The 18,755-nt window shown below is 45.6% G+C and overlaps 1 protein-coding gene across 21 annotated transcripts in view; it reads right to left on the bottom strand.

Moving 5' to 3' along the window:
- Positions 1–18,755, bottom strand: part of LOC140389677 (disks large homolog 1) — a 486,438-nt gene that overhangs the window by 322,016 nt on the left and 145,667 nt on the right. For all 21 annotated transcript variants that reach the window (XM_072474027.1, XM_072474028.1, XM_072474029.1 and 18 more), the window contains one exon: positions 18,053–18,217. In XM_072474027.1, coding sequence (XP_072330128.1) covers positions 18,053–18,217 — 165 coding nt within the window. The remainder of the gene's footprint in view (positions 1–18,052; positions 18,218–18,755) is intronic.

Genomic DNA, 18,755 nt, shown 5'->3' with positions numbered 1-18,755 from the left:
AATGAGTATGGAGCTGGATCAGAAGGGTTGACACCCAGTGGTCAGAATGGTGGAGAGTTTGCGTAGGGGGTCGGGATGAAGGCGCTAGCAACAGCGCCGCTCCTGATGGCCCTGGGGAAATAGTCAGTTTCGCAAGCATTTCGGGTTGGGGCAAGGTGAAGGGAAATGCCAATTCGGGGAAAATCACAGATTTGAGCCAGGGAAGGGGGATGGAAATTTTTGGAGGTGGGAGGAGAACTAAAAGATTTGTTTCTTGGGGGTCGATTTGCAGGATTGAAGGAGCTGGGAGCAAAGTATGGGCTGGAGCAGGGGGAAATATTTAGATACATGCAGGTTTGAGACTTTGCCAGAAAGGGGATACAGAGCTTCCCGGTAGAGCCGGCCTCCACATTGCTGGAGGAGGTGCTGACGGCAAAGAGACTGGAGAAGGGGGTAGTGTCGTTGGTTTACGGAGCTATTTTGGATAAGGAGAAGGCACCGCAGGATGGGATCAAGGCAAAGTGGGGGGGAAGAGTTGGGAGAGGGTATGGAGGTGGGGGTTCTGGTGTGAGGTGCTCCGGAGAGTGAACGCCTCCACCTCGCCTGCGAGGTTGGGATACAGCTGAAGGTGGTATATAGAGCACACCTCACAAGGGCGAGGATGAGCCGGCTCTTTAAGGGGTTAGAAGATGTGTGTGAACGTTGGCGGGGGGGGGGGGACCACATTCATATGTTTTGGTCCTGTCTAAAGCTGGAGGATTACTGGAAGGAGGTTTTTAAGGTAATCTCTAAAGTGGTGCACATGAAACTGGACCCGGACCCTCGGGAAGCCATATTCGGGATGTTGGACCAGCCAGGGTTGGAAATGGATGCGGAGGCAGATGTTGTAGCCTTCGTCTCGTTGATTGACCGAAGGCAGATCCTGTTGGTCTGGAGATGAACCTCTCCACCCTGTGCCCTGGCGTGGCAGGGGGACCTGTTGGAATTCTTGATTCTTGATAAGGTCAAATTTGAACTGAGGGGAAGGATGAAGGAGTTCTACAATTCATGGGCATTATTCATTATGCACTTTCGAGAATTGGATTATATCGAACATTGGGGGGAATCTTAAGTCATCGAACTAGCTGCAAGACAACTAGTTGTCAAGGTAATGCAACAGCTATACCTCGAAAGTGAAGGAGGGCTGTACCCCCAACCTGTTCTAACTTCATCTGAATTCAACTACAAGCCTTGCACCTTACTGAGCATCCTCAGCACTCCAGCTAAAGCAATAATTCATCCAAGAAACTGGCCTGCTACAAAAGAGACTGAAATCAATCCAGGTTGGATTGTATATTTTTCTTCATCTGTATCTCCTCTTTGTGTGTTCGCAAGCTGTTGCATATAAACCTCCGGGGAAGTGTGTGTTAATAAATGACCTTTAATCTGTAAATTCACAAATGTTTTCTGCTGGAAATCATTCTCAGGGTAAGAAAACCTACTAACCTCACACAAACATATTGACAGCCCCCCACCCCCATTATTTTAAAGCTCTATCCAAAGCCCGAGTTATAAATTGACGAGGATACAGTATCCAGTTCAGTTTAAGTGGAGCCAATTCCAACGGAATAGCTCCCTTTTCACGAGTACCAAAGCCAGTGCCCTACGAAATAGACCCCGCTTTCTCACGTGACTCGAGCCACACATCTAATTCTCTAATCTTGCTTGACTCTAGAAATTGGCAAATGGCTCTGCTAACAAACCAGAAATAATTACTTATGATACTCTGCATTTTAATTTGGATCCTAAAGTCTCAAATTCTCAGCAGAACATCATTCCTGTTTTACCCATGCCATTCGTTCCCACTTGAACCAGGACAACTGGTTCCCTTCCCCTCAAAGGTCCTCTCAAGTCACAAGATGTCCTCAACCCTGCCATGGGGCAGCCAACACAATCAATGGAGCTCCTGTTCGCTACCAGCATCTTTCCCACTGATTATACTGCCCATCACGACCACATTCTTTCTCATTCACACACTTGACATCCTGCACCATGGTCAGTTCGCTCTACCACCCTGCAGCCCTTCTCATCTGCACAGTATCTGTTGGTCAGTGAGAGTCCCCATCACTACATGCTAATTCCCTATATCTGCCTGATTCACAGACCCTCTGGTCCCTGAGCATTGGCCAACTCAAGTTCTGTCTAACCCAAGACTATATCTCTAGGAACACCCCACTGAACGTATATTAACTTTTCCATTACTTTCACATCATTCCCATGAAGGGAGTGCCAAGAACTGCATACCATGTCCCAGCTGTGGCTGGAGTTAAACAATAAATCCATAGCTTTATATTTTGGTCCCGATTTTGTTTAATTTTAATGCCTTATCCACTTGCTCTATTGTCTTGAATTACCACTATTCATGTACATCTTTCCACTGTTTCTGTAATCCATCATTTCCTTTTGCATTATTCCTTTCAAAATTATATTATACACCCTTTTCTACATTACTCTGCATATATTACTATGCTTGCCGGTCTGCAGTCTTCCACAACCAGATGTTAATTTTTTAATTCTCAAAGCCAGATTATTTATGCATGTAAACAAAAACTGTCTTAACATGGCCCTTGCAAAGCAATCACCATACTTTGTGTGGGCATCTAAAATGGCCGCCCGCAAAGGATAATGGGAATTGTGACCAAGTTGGGACACAGACAGTACACAGCCCCGGTGTATTGTGCAAAGGAAAACCAGACCAAACTGAAACTTGCACCTGTTAAAGTTAAATCGCCGATTTCTCCAGGACAATAGACTCAAATCAAGGGATAGCAACAGTAGCACACTCAACGGCGCGCTTCCCCTTATTTGGAAAGGCATACATGCTTGGGACAATGGTAACTAGGACCGGCCCAGCCATCGGGTACCCGCCCCTAATTGGCCAGAATTGATTAGGGTGATCGAGACCCTATCGATCCATTACATCCAGAGTTGGGACCGCCCAAAAGGGCGCAAAAAAGGAGAAGGATAAGAGGCACTGCGCAACTCGGGATCGCTCTTTTGGGACCAGCCTCTGCCCACACCAACTGCAGCATAACGACCAGCCAAGTTCAAGACCCACGATAGCTACCTGAGCATGACGAGCCGCAGCAGAGACGAACCCGACGACTTCCCGCCAACACACGTGGGGATTCAGATAAAGGCCTTATCTACCTGCATAGAGCCGGTCATCCAGAAGGTAAGTAAAGCTCATCTTAGTTGATTGGTGTAGTTTAATGCATAGCCGTGTGTATCATTGCACATGGATATAAGTCTTTGAACTAACATACTGGTTGTGGGGTCATTTGGTCAATACAAGAAACATATTCGCTGCTTGCGGTTTGTTAATAAAGATAGCAACATTTGTATTCCAAATAACTTGCTTTCACTCTGCTTTCGGTTCTCCCATCAATGGCCAAATGACAGATAATTCCATGCGTCATCTCCCACTGCAAAGGTTGCTCAGGTAACAAGTTGTCAGGTGCTTTTTGAAAATCCACATAAAACACGTTCAATGGATTGCATTTTCACCCCTCCCTTTCTTCAAAAGGTATATCAACCAGAGCAAACGGCACCAGTTACGTCATGGGGGGGGGGGGGGAGATACTCCGATATTGAGGCCAAGTGCCCGTGCCGTCGTGAACACCATTGCGTTTCACGACGGCACAAACAGGGCCCGGATCACGGGCCAGACCCCATCGGAGCCCCCCCCCCCCCCCCACAGGCCGCCCCCCCCAACGTTCCCGCAGAGTTCCTGCCGGCAGCGACCAGGGGTGGACGGTGCCAGCGGGAACCTTTAGTGTTGTAGCGGCCGCTCGGCCCATCCGGCCAGAGAATCTCCGCTCCTCCGAGCGGCCCGGTGCAAATCGCGCGCCGCTGGTTTCCAGGGGGTGGGAAAATCGCGTGTGGGGGCCGGGTCGGGGCAGCGTGGCATGATTCGCGCGGCGCCCCGGCGATTCTCCTACCCAGCGTGTGGGGTTGGGGGGGGGGGGGAATAGCATCCTTGTTTCTTTGAGTGTTTATTCATTTAATTCGGTACCTCAGATTAAGAATTTTCCAGCAACTAAAGACCAACTAGTTTAGAATTTCCTGGTTTATCCGCACCATTAAAACAAAAAATCTCTTTTGACTTTTTCCAATCACGTCACAAGTTTTCTTTCCATCTTGGATCAAGAGTGCATGGCCCGCCTTCTCAACCTTGCGTCTCGCCCAGGGTGTGGTGATGCCCAGGTTAAATCACCACCGGTCAGTTCTCCCCCCTCAATGAGGAAATCAGTCTATGGCCATCTGGGACTATGGCAACTTTATTTTTTACCTTGCATCACTAAATGCATCTCATCACCTTTCAGACTGGTTGTGCATTCCCAGTATTTTCTACCGTCTCCAACAAATACAAAATTTGGCAATGTTAGAATTCACTTGATGTCTCAACCATGTCCCCATCAATCTGGAATACACCAAATATTGAAAGCTAGATCGACTTTATCCAAGTATAAACTTTGGCTTGAATTTACTTCCATAATGCAGTTTACAGAAAGGAAGATGGGGACAACTAATAGTCACAAAAGCAATTTACAATACTTATGCAATCAGGGGGTTTAATACTTTGTTCTCGTCTCCTTCAGGAAAGCTCTTAAAATGACTACTATTTGTAATATGTAATGCACCCACTAAAGAAACTTCATGCAATGAAGCTGAAATACTTAATACGTCCAATTCCTTTTAAGCAAAAAAAATGGCTTTGAAGCTTGCAAGTCAGGTTTGACAAGTTTACAGATTATATACAATGGACATGGTAATTTAACTGATTAGCTGGAATTGCTACGTCAATTCCAAAGTTGGTTGGTGAGATGACAAAGCCATTTCTGAAATTTGATGTTTTTTTTTTAAAACATTTATGCCAGTTACTTTTCTATTTGAAAGCTTTTTGTAAACAATGCTCCAGGCACAAAATTTGTTAGCTGTGACAGGACCCGGATTTCACACCACTGAGCACAATTCACAAGGCTCAAAGCGTTATGTAATTATGTTAATTTTAGTGATATATTTCAGCTGAGTAAAAACTAATGTACTGAAGATGGATTTTCCTTTAAAGTATCACGTTGATTAAAAAAACATTTGACAACATTTTGGTGCAATATCGTCTGATGTGGAAGTAACTGACATCTAGTGGTACTAATTCAACCTTGCAGATGGCAAAATAGACATAGACATAGACATACAGTGCAGGAGGCAGCAATTCGGCCCATCGAGTCTGCACCAAACCCACTTAAGACCTCACTTTCACCCTATCCCCGTAACCTAATAACCCCTCCTAACCTTTTTGGTCACCAAGGGCAATTTATCATGGCCAATCCACCTAACCTGCACGTCTTTGGACTGTGGGAGGAAACCAGAGGACCCTGAGGAAACCCACCCAGACACGGGGAGAACGTGCAGACTCCGCACAGACAGTGACCCAGCGGGGAATCGAACCTGGGACTCTGGCGTTGTGAAGCCATAGTTCTATCCACTTGTGCTACCGTGCTGCCAGACATGAGGTATATAACTCAATGTCATACCAGATCACTGAAATACAGTACCAGCTCATCACAAATGATGTTTTACAGCCAATGACACAAACAACAATGTAATAACGACAAGATAATCGTTTTTTTGCCGTCATGACGATTCAAGGTTGAGGAGTGGCCAGGATACCGGGATAGCTGGCACACACATTCAAAAAGGAAAAGATTAGTTCTGGAGGTGAACTTACACTTAGATTACTAACAGTATAACAAGAAACTACTAACAGTATAACAAGAAACAAATCATGTGTTGGTGGTTAAGAGGAGAGATTGGAAGTGTCTGGGTTTTTCATACCAAATTGCAACCAAACTTTTGTGGAGAAAAAATGTGATCTTGGGAGGTGAAAACTAATTAGCCCCTTTCACTGCCTGTGATCACTGTTTTTAAGAGGTTGAGTTCTTTTCTTCTCCGGGTGCGAGCTCTTTGTGCTGCGGGTTCCCTTTTTGGACTAATAAATAATGACCACCGGGCGGCACGGTGGCGCAGTGGTTAACACTGCTGCCTCATGGTGCTGAGGACCTGGGTTCAATACCAGCTCCGGGTCACTGTCCGTGTGGAGTTTTGCACATTCTCCCAAGTTTGCATGGTTCTCAACCCCACAACCCAAAGATGTGCAGGGTTGGCCACGCTAAATTATCCCTTAATTGGAAAAGAAGAATTGAGTACTTTAAATTTAAAAAACAAATACATAATGACCGCTTTACTAGTTTCAGTCATGTGTGACAGTATCAACACATCCTATTATCCAAACAATAGGTTACAGCCAATGTGATTGATACACGATGGGAAGAAAGATTGACATCCCATCACCATATCAGTTATGTTTAGCTCACTGAAAGACTTTATTGGACATTTCATCTTCAGGGGGTCAACAAATCTGGCAGCCACTGTCTTCGAAATAGAAGGCCAGTTAAATTTGCACCTGGAAAATCTATTTTCATTTTTTTTTAATTAAATATTTTACTGAAAATTTTTGGTCAACCAACACAGTACATTGTGCATTCTTTACACAATATTATAACAACACAAATAACAATGACCTATTTTATAAACAAAAAATGAATAAATAATAAATAACAAAAATGAAAACTAGCCCTAATTGGCAACTGCCTTGTCACAAGTAACACTCTCCAAAAATATAATTTAACAGTCCAATATATAATTATCTGTAGCAACGACCTATACATACTATACAGTATATATTAACAACCCTGAGAGTCCTTCTGGTTCCTCCTCTCCCCCCCCCCCCCCTCCCCCGATCCTGGGCTGCTGCTGCTGCCTTCTTTTTTCCATTCCGTCTATCTTTCTGCGAGGTATTCGACGAACGGTTGCCACCGCCTGGTGAACCCTTGAGCCGACCCCCTTAGGGCGAACTTAATCCGCTCTAGCTTTATAAACCCCGCCATGTCATTTATCCAGGTCTCCACCCCCGGGGGCTTGGCTTCTTTCCACATTAGCAATATCCTGCGCCGGGCTACTAGGGACGCAAAGGCCAAAACATCGGCCTCGCTCGCCTCCTGCACTCCCGGCTCTTGTGCAACCCCAAATATAGCCAACCCCCAGCTTGGCTCGACCCGGACTCCTACTACTTTTGAAAGCACCTTTGTCACCCCCATCCAAAACCCCTGTAGTGCCGGGCATGACCAAAACATATGGGTATGATTCGCTGGGCTTCTCGAGCACCTCGCACACCTATCCTCCACCCCAAAAAATTTACTGAGCCATGCTCCAGTCATATGCGCCCTGTGTAATACCTTAAACTGAATCAGGCTTAGCCTGGCACACGAGGACGACGAGTTTACCCTGCTTAGGGCATCTGCCCACAGCCCCTCCTCGATCTCCTCCCCCAGCTCTTCTTCCCATTTCCCTTTTAGTTCATCTACCATAGTCTCCCCTTCGTCCCTCATTTCCCTGTATATATCTGACACCTTACCATCCCCCACCCATGTCTTTGAGATCACTCTGTCCTGCACCTCTTGTGTCGGGAGCTGCGGGAATTCCCTCACCTGTTGCCTCGCAAAAGCCCTCAGTTGCATATACCTGAATGCATTCCCTTGGGGCAACCCATATTTCTCGGTCAGCGCTCCCAGACTCGCGAACTTCCCATCCACAAACAGATCTTTCAGTTGCGTTATTCCTGCTCTTTGCCACATTCCATATCCCCCATCCATTCCCCCCGGGGCAAACCTATGATTGTTTCTTATCGGGGACCCCCCCCAAGGCTCCAGTCTTTCCCCTATGCCGTCTCCACTGTCCCCAAATCTTCAGTGTAGCCACCACCACCGGGCTTGTGGTGTAGTTCCTCGGTGAGAACGGCAATGGGGCTGTCACCATAGCCTGTAGGCTAGTCCCCCTACAGGACGCCCTCTCTAATCTCTTCCACGCCGCTCCCTCCTCCTCTCCCATCCACTTACTCACCATTGAAATATTAGCGGCCCAATAATACTCACTTAGGCTCGGTAGTGCCAGCCCCCCCCTATCCCTGCTACGCTGTAAGAATCCCTTCCTCACTCTCGGGGTCTTCCCGGCCCACACAAAACCCATGATGCTCTTTTCAATCCTTTTAAAAAAAGCCTTCGTGATCACCACCGGGAGGCACTGAAACACAAAGAGGAATCTCGGGAGGACCACCATCTTAACCGCCTGCACCCTCCCTGCCAGTGACAGGGATACCATATCCCATCTCTTGAAATCCTCCTCCATCTGTTCCACCAACCGCGTTAAATTTAACCTATGCAATGTGCCCCAATTCTTAGCTATCTGGATCCCCAGGTAACGAAAGTCCCTTGTTACCTTCCTCAACGGTAGGTCCTCTATTTCTCTACTCTGCTCCCCTGGATGCACCACAAATAACTCACTTTTCCCCATGTTCAATTTATACCCTGAAAAATCCCCAAACTCCCCAAGTATCCGCATTATTTCTGGCATCCCCTCCGCCGGGTCTGCCACGTATAGTAGCAAATCGTCCGCATACAAAGATACCCGGTGTTCTTCTCCTCCCCTAAGTACTCCCCTCCACTTCTTGGAACCCCTCAACGCTATCGCCAGGGGCTCAATCGCCAGTGCAAACAATAATGGGGACAGAGGGCATCTCTGCCTTGTCCCTCTATGGAGCCGAAAATATGCAGATCCCCGTCCATTCGTGACCACGCTCGCCACTGGGGCCCTATACAACAGCTGCACCCATCTAACATACCCCTCTCCAAAACCAAATCTCCTCAACACCTCCCACAAATAATCCCACTCCACTCTATCAAATGCTTTCTCGGCATCCATCGCCACTACTATCTCCGTTTCTCCCTCTGGTGGGGCCATCATCATTACCCCTAACAACCTCCATATATTCGTGTTCAGCTGTCTCCCCTTCACAAACCCAGTTTGGTCCTCGTGGACCACCCCCGGGACACATTCCTCTATTCTCATTGCTATTACCTTGGCCAGGATCTTGGCATCTACATTTAGGAGGGAAATAGGTCTATAGGACCCGCATTGTAGCGGGTCCTTTTCCTTCTTTAAGAGAAGCGATATTGTTGCTTCAGACATAGTCGGGGGCAGTTGTCCCCTTTCCTTTGCCTCATTAAAGGTCCTCGTCAGTACCGGGGCGAGCAAGTCCACATATTTTCTATAGAATTCGACTGGGAATCCATCCGGTCCCGGGGCCTTTCCCGCCTGCATGCTCCTAATTCCTTTCACCACTTCTTCTACCTCGATCTGTGCTCCCAGTCCCACCCTTTCCTGCTCTTCCACCTTGGGAAATTCCAGCCGATCCAAAAAGCCCATCATTCTCTCCCTCCCATCCGGGGGTTGAGCTTCATATAATTTTTTATAAAATGTCTTGAACACTCCATTCACTCTCTCCGCTCCCCGCTCCATCTCTCCTTCCTCATCCCTCACTCCCCCTATTTCCCTCGCTGCTCCCCTTTTCCTCAATTGGTGTGCCAGCAACCTGCTCGCCTTCTCCCCATATTCGTACTGTACACCCTGTGCCTTCCTCCATTGTGCCTCTGCAGTGCCCGTAGTCAGCAAGTCAAATTCTACATGTAGCCTTTGCCTTTCCCTGTACAGTCCCTCTTCCAGTGCTTCCGCATATTGTCTGTCCACCCTCAAAAGTTCTTGCAGCAACCGCTCCCGTTCCTTACTCTCCTGCTTCCCTTTATGTGCCCTTATTGATATCAGCTCCCCTCTAACCACCGCCTTCAACGCCTCCCAGACCACTCCCACCTGGACCTCCCCATTATCATTGAGTTCCAAGTACTTTTCAATGCACCCCCTCACCCTTAGACACACCCTCTCATCTGCCATTAGTCCCATGTCCATTCTCCAGGGTGGGCGCCCTCCTGTTTCCTCCCCTATCTCCAAGTCCACCCAGTGTGGAGCGTGATCCGAAATGGCTATAGCCGTATACTCCGTTCCTCTCACCTTCGGGATCAATGCCCTACCCAGCACAAAAAAGTCTATTCGCGAGTAGACTTTATGGACATAGGAGAAAAACGAGAACTCCTTACTCCTAGGTCTGCTAAATCTCCACGGGTCTACACCTCCCATCTGCTCCATAAAATCTTTAAGTACCTTGGCTGCTGCCGGCCTCCTTCCAGTCCTGTACTTCGACCTATCCAGCCCTGGTTCCAACACCGTATTAAAATCTCCCCCCATTATCAGCTTTCCCATCTCTAGGTCCGGAATGCGTCCTAGCATCCGCCTCATAAAATTGGCATCATCCCAGTTCGGGGCATATACGTTTACCAAAACCACCGTCTCCCCCTGTAGTTTGCCACTCACCATCACGTATCTGCCCCCGTTATCCGCCACTATAGTCTTTGCCTCGAACGTTACCCGCTTCCCCACTAATATAGCCACCCCCCTGTTTTTCGCATCTAGCCCCGAATGGAACACCTGCCCCACCCATCCTTTGCATAGCCTAACCTGGTCTATCAGTTTCAGGTGCGTTTCCTGTAACATAACCACATCTGCCTTAAGTTTCTTAAGGTGTGCGAGTACCCGTGCCCTCTTTATCGGCCCGTTCAGCCCTCTCACGTTCCACGTGATCAGCCGAGTTGGGGGGCTTCCTACCCCCCCCCTTGTCGATTAGCCATCACCTTTTTCCAGCTCCTCACCCGGTTCCCACGCAGCTGTATCTCCCCCAGGCGGTGCCCCCCCCGCCCATCCTCCCCCATACCAGCTCCCCCCTCTCCCCAGCAGCAGCAACCCAGTAATTCCCCCCTCCCTCCCCCCCCCCCCCCCCCGCTAGATCCCCCGCTAGCGTAATTACTCCCCCCCCATGTTGCTCCCAGAAGTCAGCAAACACTGGCCGACCTCGGCTTCCCCCCGTGACCTCGGCTCGCACCGTGCGACGCCCCCTCCTTCCTGCTTCTCTATTCCCGCCATGATTATCATAGCGCGGGAACCAAGCCCGCGCTTCTCCCTTGGCCCCGCCCCCAATGGCCAATGCCCCATCTCCTCCACCTCCCCTCCTCCCCCCATCACCACCTGTGGGAGAGAGAAAAGTTACCACATCGCAGGATTAGTACATAAAACTCCTCTTTCCCCCCTTTTTAACCCCCCTCTTTGCCCCACCACTTTGTTCAAACGTTCTTTTTAATAACCCACTCATTCCAGTTTTTCTTCCACAATAAAAGTCCACGTTTCATCCGCCGTCTCAAAGTAGTAGTGCCTCCCTCGATATGTGACCCACAGTCTTGCAGGTTGCAGCATTCCAAATTTTATCTTTTTATGAAGCACCGCCTTGGCCCGATTAAAGCTCGCCCTCCTTCTCGCCACCTCCGCACTCCAGTCTTGATAAACGCGGATCACCGCGTTCTCCCATTTACTGCTCCGAGTTTTCTTCGCCCATCTAAGGACCATTTCTCTATCCTTAAAACGGAGGAATCTCACCACTATGGCTCTGGGAATTTCTCCTGCTCTCGGTCCTCGCGCCATCACTCGGTATGCTCCCTCCACCTCCAACGGACCCGCCGGGGCCTCCGCTCCCATTAACGAGTGCAGCATCGTGCTCACATATGCCCCGACGTCCGCTCCCTCCACACCTTCAGGAAGACCAAGAATCCTCAGGTTGTTCCTCCTTGCGTTGTTTTCCAGTGCCTCCAACCTTTACACACATCGTTTCTGATGTGCCTCCTGCGTCTCCGTCTTCACCACCAGGCCCTGTATGTCGTCCTCATTCTCGGCTGCCTTTGCCTTCACGACCCGAAGCTCCCGCTCCTGGGTCTTTTGTTCCTCCTTTAGCCCTTCGATCGCCTGTAGTATCGGGGCCAACAGCTCTTTCTTCATTTCCTTTTTGATCTCTTCCACACAGCATTTCAAGAACTCTTGTTGTTCAGGGCCCCATGTTAAACTGCCACCTTCCGACACCATCTTGGTTTTTGCTTGCCTTCCTTGCTGCTGTTCTAAAGGATCCACTGCAATCCGGCCACTTTCTCCTCCTTTTTCCATCCGTATTCAGGGGGGATTCCCTTCTGGTTTACCAGTGTTTTTAGCCATCAAAATTGCCGTTGGGGCTCCTATCAAGAGCCCAAAAGTCCGTTTCACCGGGAGCTGCCGAAACGTGCGACTCAGCTGGTCATCGCCGCACCCGGAAGTCCTCTCTATTTTCATTTTTAACTAACTTCCGAGATATATTATCTCTGTCCACAAACCAAAAATATATACCACCCGAGTTTCAGGTATTCATTTTGAGAGGACAGTGCCCATCATTCCATGTTGCTTTGCTTTACAGGCATAACATGACAGTTAGTTGTAACCTCGCACCTAGTCCCAATCACCTTGATGCTCACTGACCTACATTGGCTCTCGGCCAAGCAACGCCTTTATTTTAAATTTATCCCTGGTTCCAAGGCCCTCCATGGCTTCAGAATTTTCCATCTCCGTAATCTCCACCAGCCCAACAACCCTCCGGGATGCCTTCACCTCTTTAATTCTGGCCATTCAGCACCACCGATTTTAATAATTCCGCCTTTGATGGCCACGCCTAAACATAGAATTCTGGAATAACATCCTGACAACGTTCTACCTTTCTTTTACCAAGCTTTTGGTCATTTGACTGAATATTTCTGCAAGTGGCTTGTGTCATATTTTATTTGACAATTCTCCCATGAAGCACCTTGCAAGGTCTCTTATGTCGAAGGCACTAAATAAAAGTTCTTGCACCACGGTGGATTTTCAAGTTAAAGATTCTACTACTGAATCAAATTTAGTTCTTAAAGGAGTCTTGTTCAATAACTTTTACTCGTGTGGAATATTTTGGAACTGACTTTTATCTTAAAAGCAACTCCAGCTGTTAAACTTGCATTTTTTCAAACAAACCTACAACGCATGTTTTCCAGAATAACACAATCACGTGAATTCTGAACTATTTATTTTGTTCATAACTTGTAAAAGTGCACTATTCTCTTCAACTGCACTTTCCCCAGGTGTTTGAGAGAGACTGTGCTGTAATATGAGAGGATTTCAGGGTGAGCATGCATGAATAAACTATCCTCCTTATTTTAACCCATGCAAAGTTATTCAAATTGCCCCCACACTCGGTGATTGTAAAGCACACATCTTCCTTTCAAATTACGGACAGTAAGGAAGGCAACATGAATTTCAGTAGTTTTCTCTTATTCCGTCTGCAACCAAGATTGAATTCGCAGGACAAAATATATGATAACACTAAGAGCTATTAGGAAGTTTTAAGAGTTTAATTTTCAAAAACCTTTCTTCCCTACATTCCCTAAACAAATGCATAAATAACTACAGTAGCTAAAGGGTGCCACATGTCACTGTACAAATTTGCTTCCAATGCCGTTTTTACAAAACAAAAATCTGCTTGCATGACCACCCCAAATTCATAGATTGTAAAACATATTTTGGAGGGTATAAAAGTACAAGCTCTTCCATTCTTTAATAGGAATGGCTAGTCTTCTTCCCCACAATGGTGGGAACAAATACAAAATGAATTAAAGACCATATTTTAATTAAAGCAACACTGGCTGTCGCATCCACTAATCATGCAAGGGCTCAATAAACAAGGCCATAGGGTTGTGTTGCATTCAAAGCCTTTACATTAAACATTGCTTTGAATACAACACTTCACCCATAAAGCATGTACCAGATAATTCTCAAATTACAATTTTAATTAAATGATTTTTTAAGCTTCTACGAATCAAATGCAAATCAGAGGCTGATCATTCTGTTTTTGAATATTGCCCTCATGTATTATTGGGACCATCTCATGCATGCACAGCAGTGGTCAATCATCACACACACAACTTAACTACACCTTCTTCAGAAGCAAAGTAGCACAATTACAATTTGACATGATGGTGACTGGTAAATTTGTCCATAGCGGGAATTGAAAATGAAAAACCTACGCACAGCCCTCGCCTCCTGCTTACGCAGCGACTACATTCATTGTAAATGGATAGAGCCTAAAAAAAAATTGGTCTGCATTGCTGCAGATTAATCATCACCTCTTTCTATTTCTGCGCCTGTTGGGAGATCTGGAAGATGCAACCATGGCAAACCACAAATGCAATCTGAAAATCTGGGCCTTCTTTGTAAATTGTCATGAATTAAATGCCCAATCGTCAGATCGGATACTTCAGGTCTGAAGGTGAGAAACAGGTGGACTGACCGTCATTGGTGACTCTCAAGCAGGACTTAACCAGATAGAAACTAAAATTGGCATCGGGCAACAAGGTAACAATTTGTTAGCACAAAAAATAGTGCATATTACAGGGGCACTGGGGTGAGCGGAAAATAAAAAATACAATATACATTGTGGAAAATAAAATATACATTGTGAATAGCATGCATGACTAGTTTTAAAGTCTTTGAGCGCCAAGACAGAAATGACTAAAAGCTTCATCAAATAAACCATTAAAATGTTCAAAGCTAACATCTGGGAGTTTGTGATGATTTGAGCAGACATCCCATGTAATATTAATATCTAAAGACTCAAGGGACTTCCAAAACAGATGTTAGAAAAGTAAATTTATAAATAAATATGCCACCTACTTAAAGGCAAGCAGAGGAACTCAGCTGTGTTCCTATTCAATTGAGGATTCTAACTTGAGTTGACTTGTAAAGTAGCAAACTTTAAGTCACGGTTTTTCAAAGTGCGATTGGTCGCGGTGTTCCTGCGGTTTTTCCGATCCCAAAAGAAGTGCCCAACAATCACTACCAGCATTAAAACTGAGAAAGGTTGTTTGCAGTCTTCCAGCCATGAAAGGCAACAGTGATCAGGTCACACGCCCTGCATGCACACTTGACGCCAAGCGCCTCAGATGTACGTGGTTTTTGCCATGACATCATGGAGAGCTTACATAGATAGCTTCTATGTAAAACCTTTGCACAATTATCCTCTTACATGGTAGCTTACCATGTAGCTAAATGCCCACACAATAACAGAGATCAATGCTCCCTGCAGCATTAGATATAGCTCATACAGTTCTAGAGGGGTCAGCCGGAAAACTGAAATTCATTCCACTTAGTGGTAACACAGTGGCTTACTGAATTTGTGATATTGCTGAGAATTTAGAAGTCCAAGTTATTTCTTGGAAAAAGTCAGCACAGGAGTTCTCAATAAAACTGGATGAAAGTACAGACTTTTCAGATTGTGCAACCTTGCTAATTTACATTAGGTACGTTTGGCACAATTAATCTGTTGAGGAATTGCTGTGCTGCCTGACATTACCAACCTGAATGACTGGCATACAGATCATTGAAGCATGATGTCGTTACGTGGTTGGAAAGTGCAGGCTTGACTGGGTTCATTGCAAAGGAATCACAAGTAATGGGGCAGCGAACATAAAACTGGGAAAAACAGCGGAGTCATAATAAGAAATTAGGCAGCTCGTCAGAACGCTGTTTGGAATCATCGCTTTGTTCACCAGGAGGCATTGGCATCAAAAGGAACTTCATCCGATCTTGAAATGGTGTTGAAAGAAATCGTGAAAGTTGTGAATTTCATTAAACACAGCACACTCAATTTCGAGGCTCTGTGTTCCAATATGGGGATCGAGCACACACATTTATTGTTCCATAAAGAGTTCAGTTGCTTGGCAGAGTTTACTAACTGAGCTGTGAAATCCACACTTTCCACCTTGAGAAATCGTGCCCTCAACTGATTCATTTGATGATGAAACTTGGATGCCTTATCATGTAGACATCTTTTCAATTCTAAACAAACTGAACCACAAATTGCAAGGGAAGGAGGATGATGGCTTTCGGCACTGAAGAAATAAATATTTGTCAAAAGTCATTGAAAATTTGGCAAGTGTGAGTACAAGGCCAAAACTACCACATGTTGCAACTATAAAGGCATTTGTGGGACCACACCTGGGGTATTGTGCGCAATTTTGGTCCCCTTATTTAAGGAAAGATGTAGTGGTATTGGAGGCAGTTCAGAGGAGGTTCATTCGGTTGATTCCAGCGATGAGGGGTTTGTCATATGAAGAGAGATTTAACAATTTAGGCCTACACGCTCTAGAAGAATGAGGGGAGATCAAATCAAGGTGTACTAGATGATAAACTGTATGGATAAAGTAGACATGGTGCGGCTGTTTCCTCCTGTGGGGCATTCTAGAACAAGAGATCATAGCCGCAGGATGAGAGGTAGGAAATATAAAACGGAATTGAGGAGAAACTACTTCTCCCAAAGGGCTGTGACTCTGTGGAATTCCCTACTCCAGAGTACGGTGGATGCTGGGACAGTGAGTAAATTTGAAGAGTTGGACAGATTTTTAATTGTTAATGGGTTGAAGGATGAAGTTAAGGCCAGGATGAGATCAACCATGATTGAATTGTGGAGCAGACACGATGGGTCGAGTGGCCTAATTCTGCTCCTATATCTTATGGTCCCCACACTGCTATGGCACATCAAAGGAACAGTGTTAGTAAAGGGACTGTCAGTAGACTGGCGTGTCTTATTCAGTCGCATCCGGCTGTGCTCAACAGTTTTTGTCGCTACCTTCCAGAGAAGTTTCAGATTTTGAAAGAGAAGTGATGGGTGAAAAATCCCTTTCGAGTTGGAGGCCCCCAGAGTCTGTTATTAACTTACAGCTGACTTCAAATGAGGAAACGGAGCTGCTGCACCCGACCTGCGGCATTTCCATGAACGTCAGCATTCTGGAGTAACAACCTCCAGGATTGTCCACTGCTGAGTAAAACGAGCATTGTGTTGCTATTTTCCTTCAGTGACCAACATGTGCAAGGTTGTATTTCTCATTCTCACAAAGGTGAAGACGGCACAAAGGAACTAGCTGGACTCTGCCCCTGATATGCGCATTGCCCTCTCCTCCTGTGAACCGGATTGGAGTGAGATCATGTGGACCAAGCAGGCTTACCTGTTGCATTAAAGGTAAGTGAACATGGCGTGGGCCTGAATGTCACCCTGAAGGTCAATTGGTTGGCAAAAGTGGGTCCCTGGAAAGAAAGTTTGAAAACCACTGCTCTAAATCATAGCTTCATAGCCAGAGGTTTCTAAATTGGTTGGTGCTTCACCTGTTGATCCGCTTCTATTACAGACGTAGCAGACTGTAAACAGTTTCAATGGAATACTACCACCTCCATCTTAAATAAAACTTTTAACACTACATTTTTTTTTTATATACAGCTCTCAACAGAGATCTCATTTTTACCACATGGCCTGATATAATTTTAAAATTTTATTCCTTTCTCAGGAGTTACAAAGTCAATGCACAGAGTTGACTGGATTAGCCCCGAACCCATCTTCTTGCTTGCACCAAAAAACAATTTAAATTGAATCCAATTCATGGACCCAGCAAAAGAAATACACTAGATCCAAACTGACAAGAACAAGCGTTACACCCGATCTCACACTTGATCCTATGCTTGATCTTAGACCCGATATAATCTAAAGAGATCACTTGACTTCTCTTAATTTGACTGCAACCAACATTGCAAAATATCATGATCCAACTAAATTCCTCTCAGATCAAGTTTTTAAAAATATTTCTCTAATTTTGTGCAACACTGATCAAAAAGGAAAAAAGTTGCCTTTGGGATAGCAAACCAGTGACTCTCCCACCCTAGTTCGAAATGTGGTTTAGTAAATGGATTGAGGACAATGCCCCAGTTTTGCACTTGCTGCATAGAGGCTGCCTGTCAGCTTGCCTCAAGTAGAGCAACCCGCTCTGAAAACTTTGAAATAACCACGTTACCACCATAGCAAGATGAGCACTGCAGAACTGTTAAAGGTCTGCTAAATGCCAATATTTTCAAACTTACCCCATGAATCAGGTTTTTTTTTTTTTTTTTTTTAAACTGAGCGTTTTAACGTTTACAATATATGGGGAGGTAGTGATTTGATACCATAATCTCCTTTAGGTGGTTCATTAAATTATGATTCCACACTAATATATCTTTTATTACAATAAAGTCAAAAAATGTTAGTCGAGCGTGTTAAATATCAATTAGCTTTGATCCACAATTGTCAAATTGCTGGTTTAAAAAACTCAGAACCTCTTACCTTCATCGGGGATATATGTGACTGAGAAACAAAACCATGTATATTCTCAATCTGAGACAGGTTCTTCTCAGACACATGGACAAGCTCCGGGCCTTTCACCTCATTGCTAATCTGCGGAGAGTTGTGTTCTTGTGGAGATGTGTCATCATCTTGATAACGATACTTCTGCAAGGGCAGAAGAGAAATGGCACATTAACAAACAATTAAATAATTTCAAACAAGTGCAACCATACCAACTGCAAAACTAAACAACGAAATGTCCAAACAATATCGGATCATGAATGGACCTTCCCAATTTGTAAATCATTCCCATTCTCAATGGAGTTTCGTTGATGCAATCAAATTCAACTCAACATTCAGTGCAACCTCATGAAAAGAGCAATTTTGCTGGTAAATCCCTGCTGCATCACAACGCTGAGGTCCCAGGTTCGATCCCAGCCTCGGGTCACTGTCCGTGTGGAGTTTGTACATTCTCCCAGTGTTTGCGTAGGTCTCACCCCCCACAACCCAAAGATGTGCAAGGTAGGTGGATTGGCCATATCTTTTTATTAAAACAGTAAAAAATATATACAAGGCCAAACGGTACAAACACTAATTTTGTGTTGGAGAAACAGGGTACCCTCCCCTCAGTACCAATGTGCGGGGAGGGTGGGGTGGATACTCTGAATATTAAAACAGTTCGCAACACATTTCTACAAACAAC

Source organism: Scyliorhinus torazame, chromosome 14, assembly GCF_047496885.1.
Source record: "Scyliorhinus torazame isolate Kashiwa2021f chromosome 14, sScyTor2.1, whole genome shotgun sequence".
NCBI lineage: Eukaryota > Metazoa > Chordata > Chondrichthyes > Carcharhiniformes > Scyliorhinidae > Scyliorhinus > Scyliorhinus torazame.
This window is presented reverse-complemented; position numbering and strand designations above follow the sequence as displayed.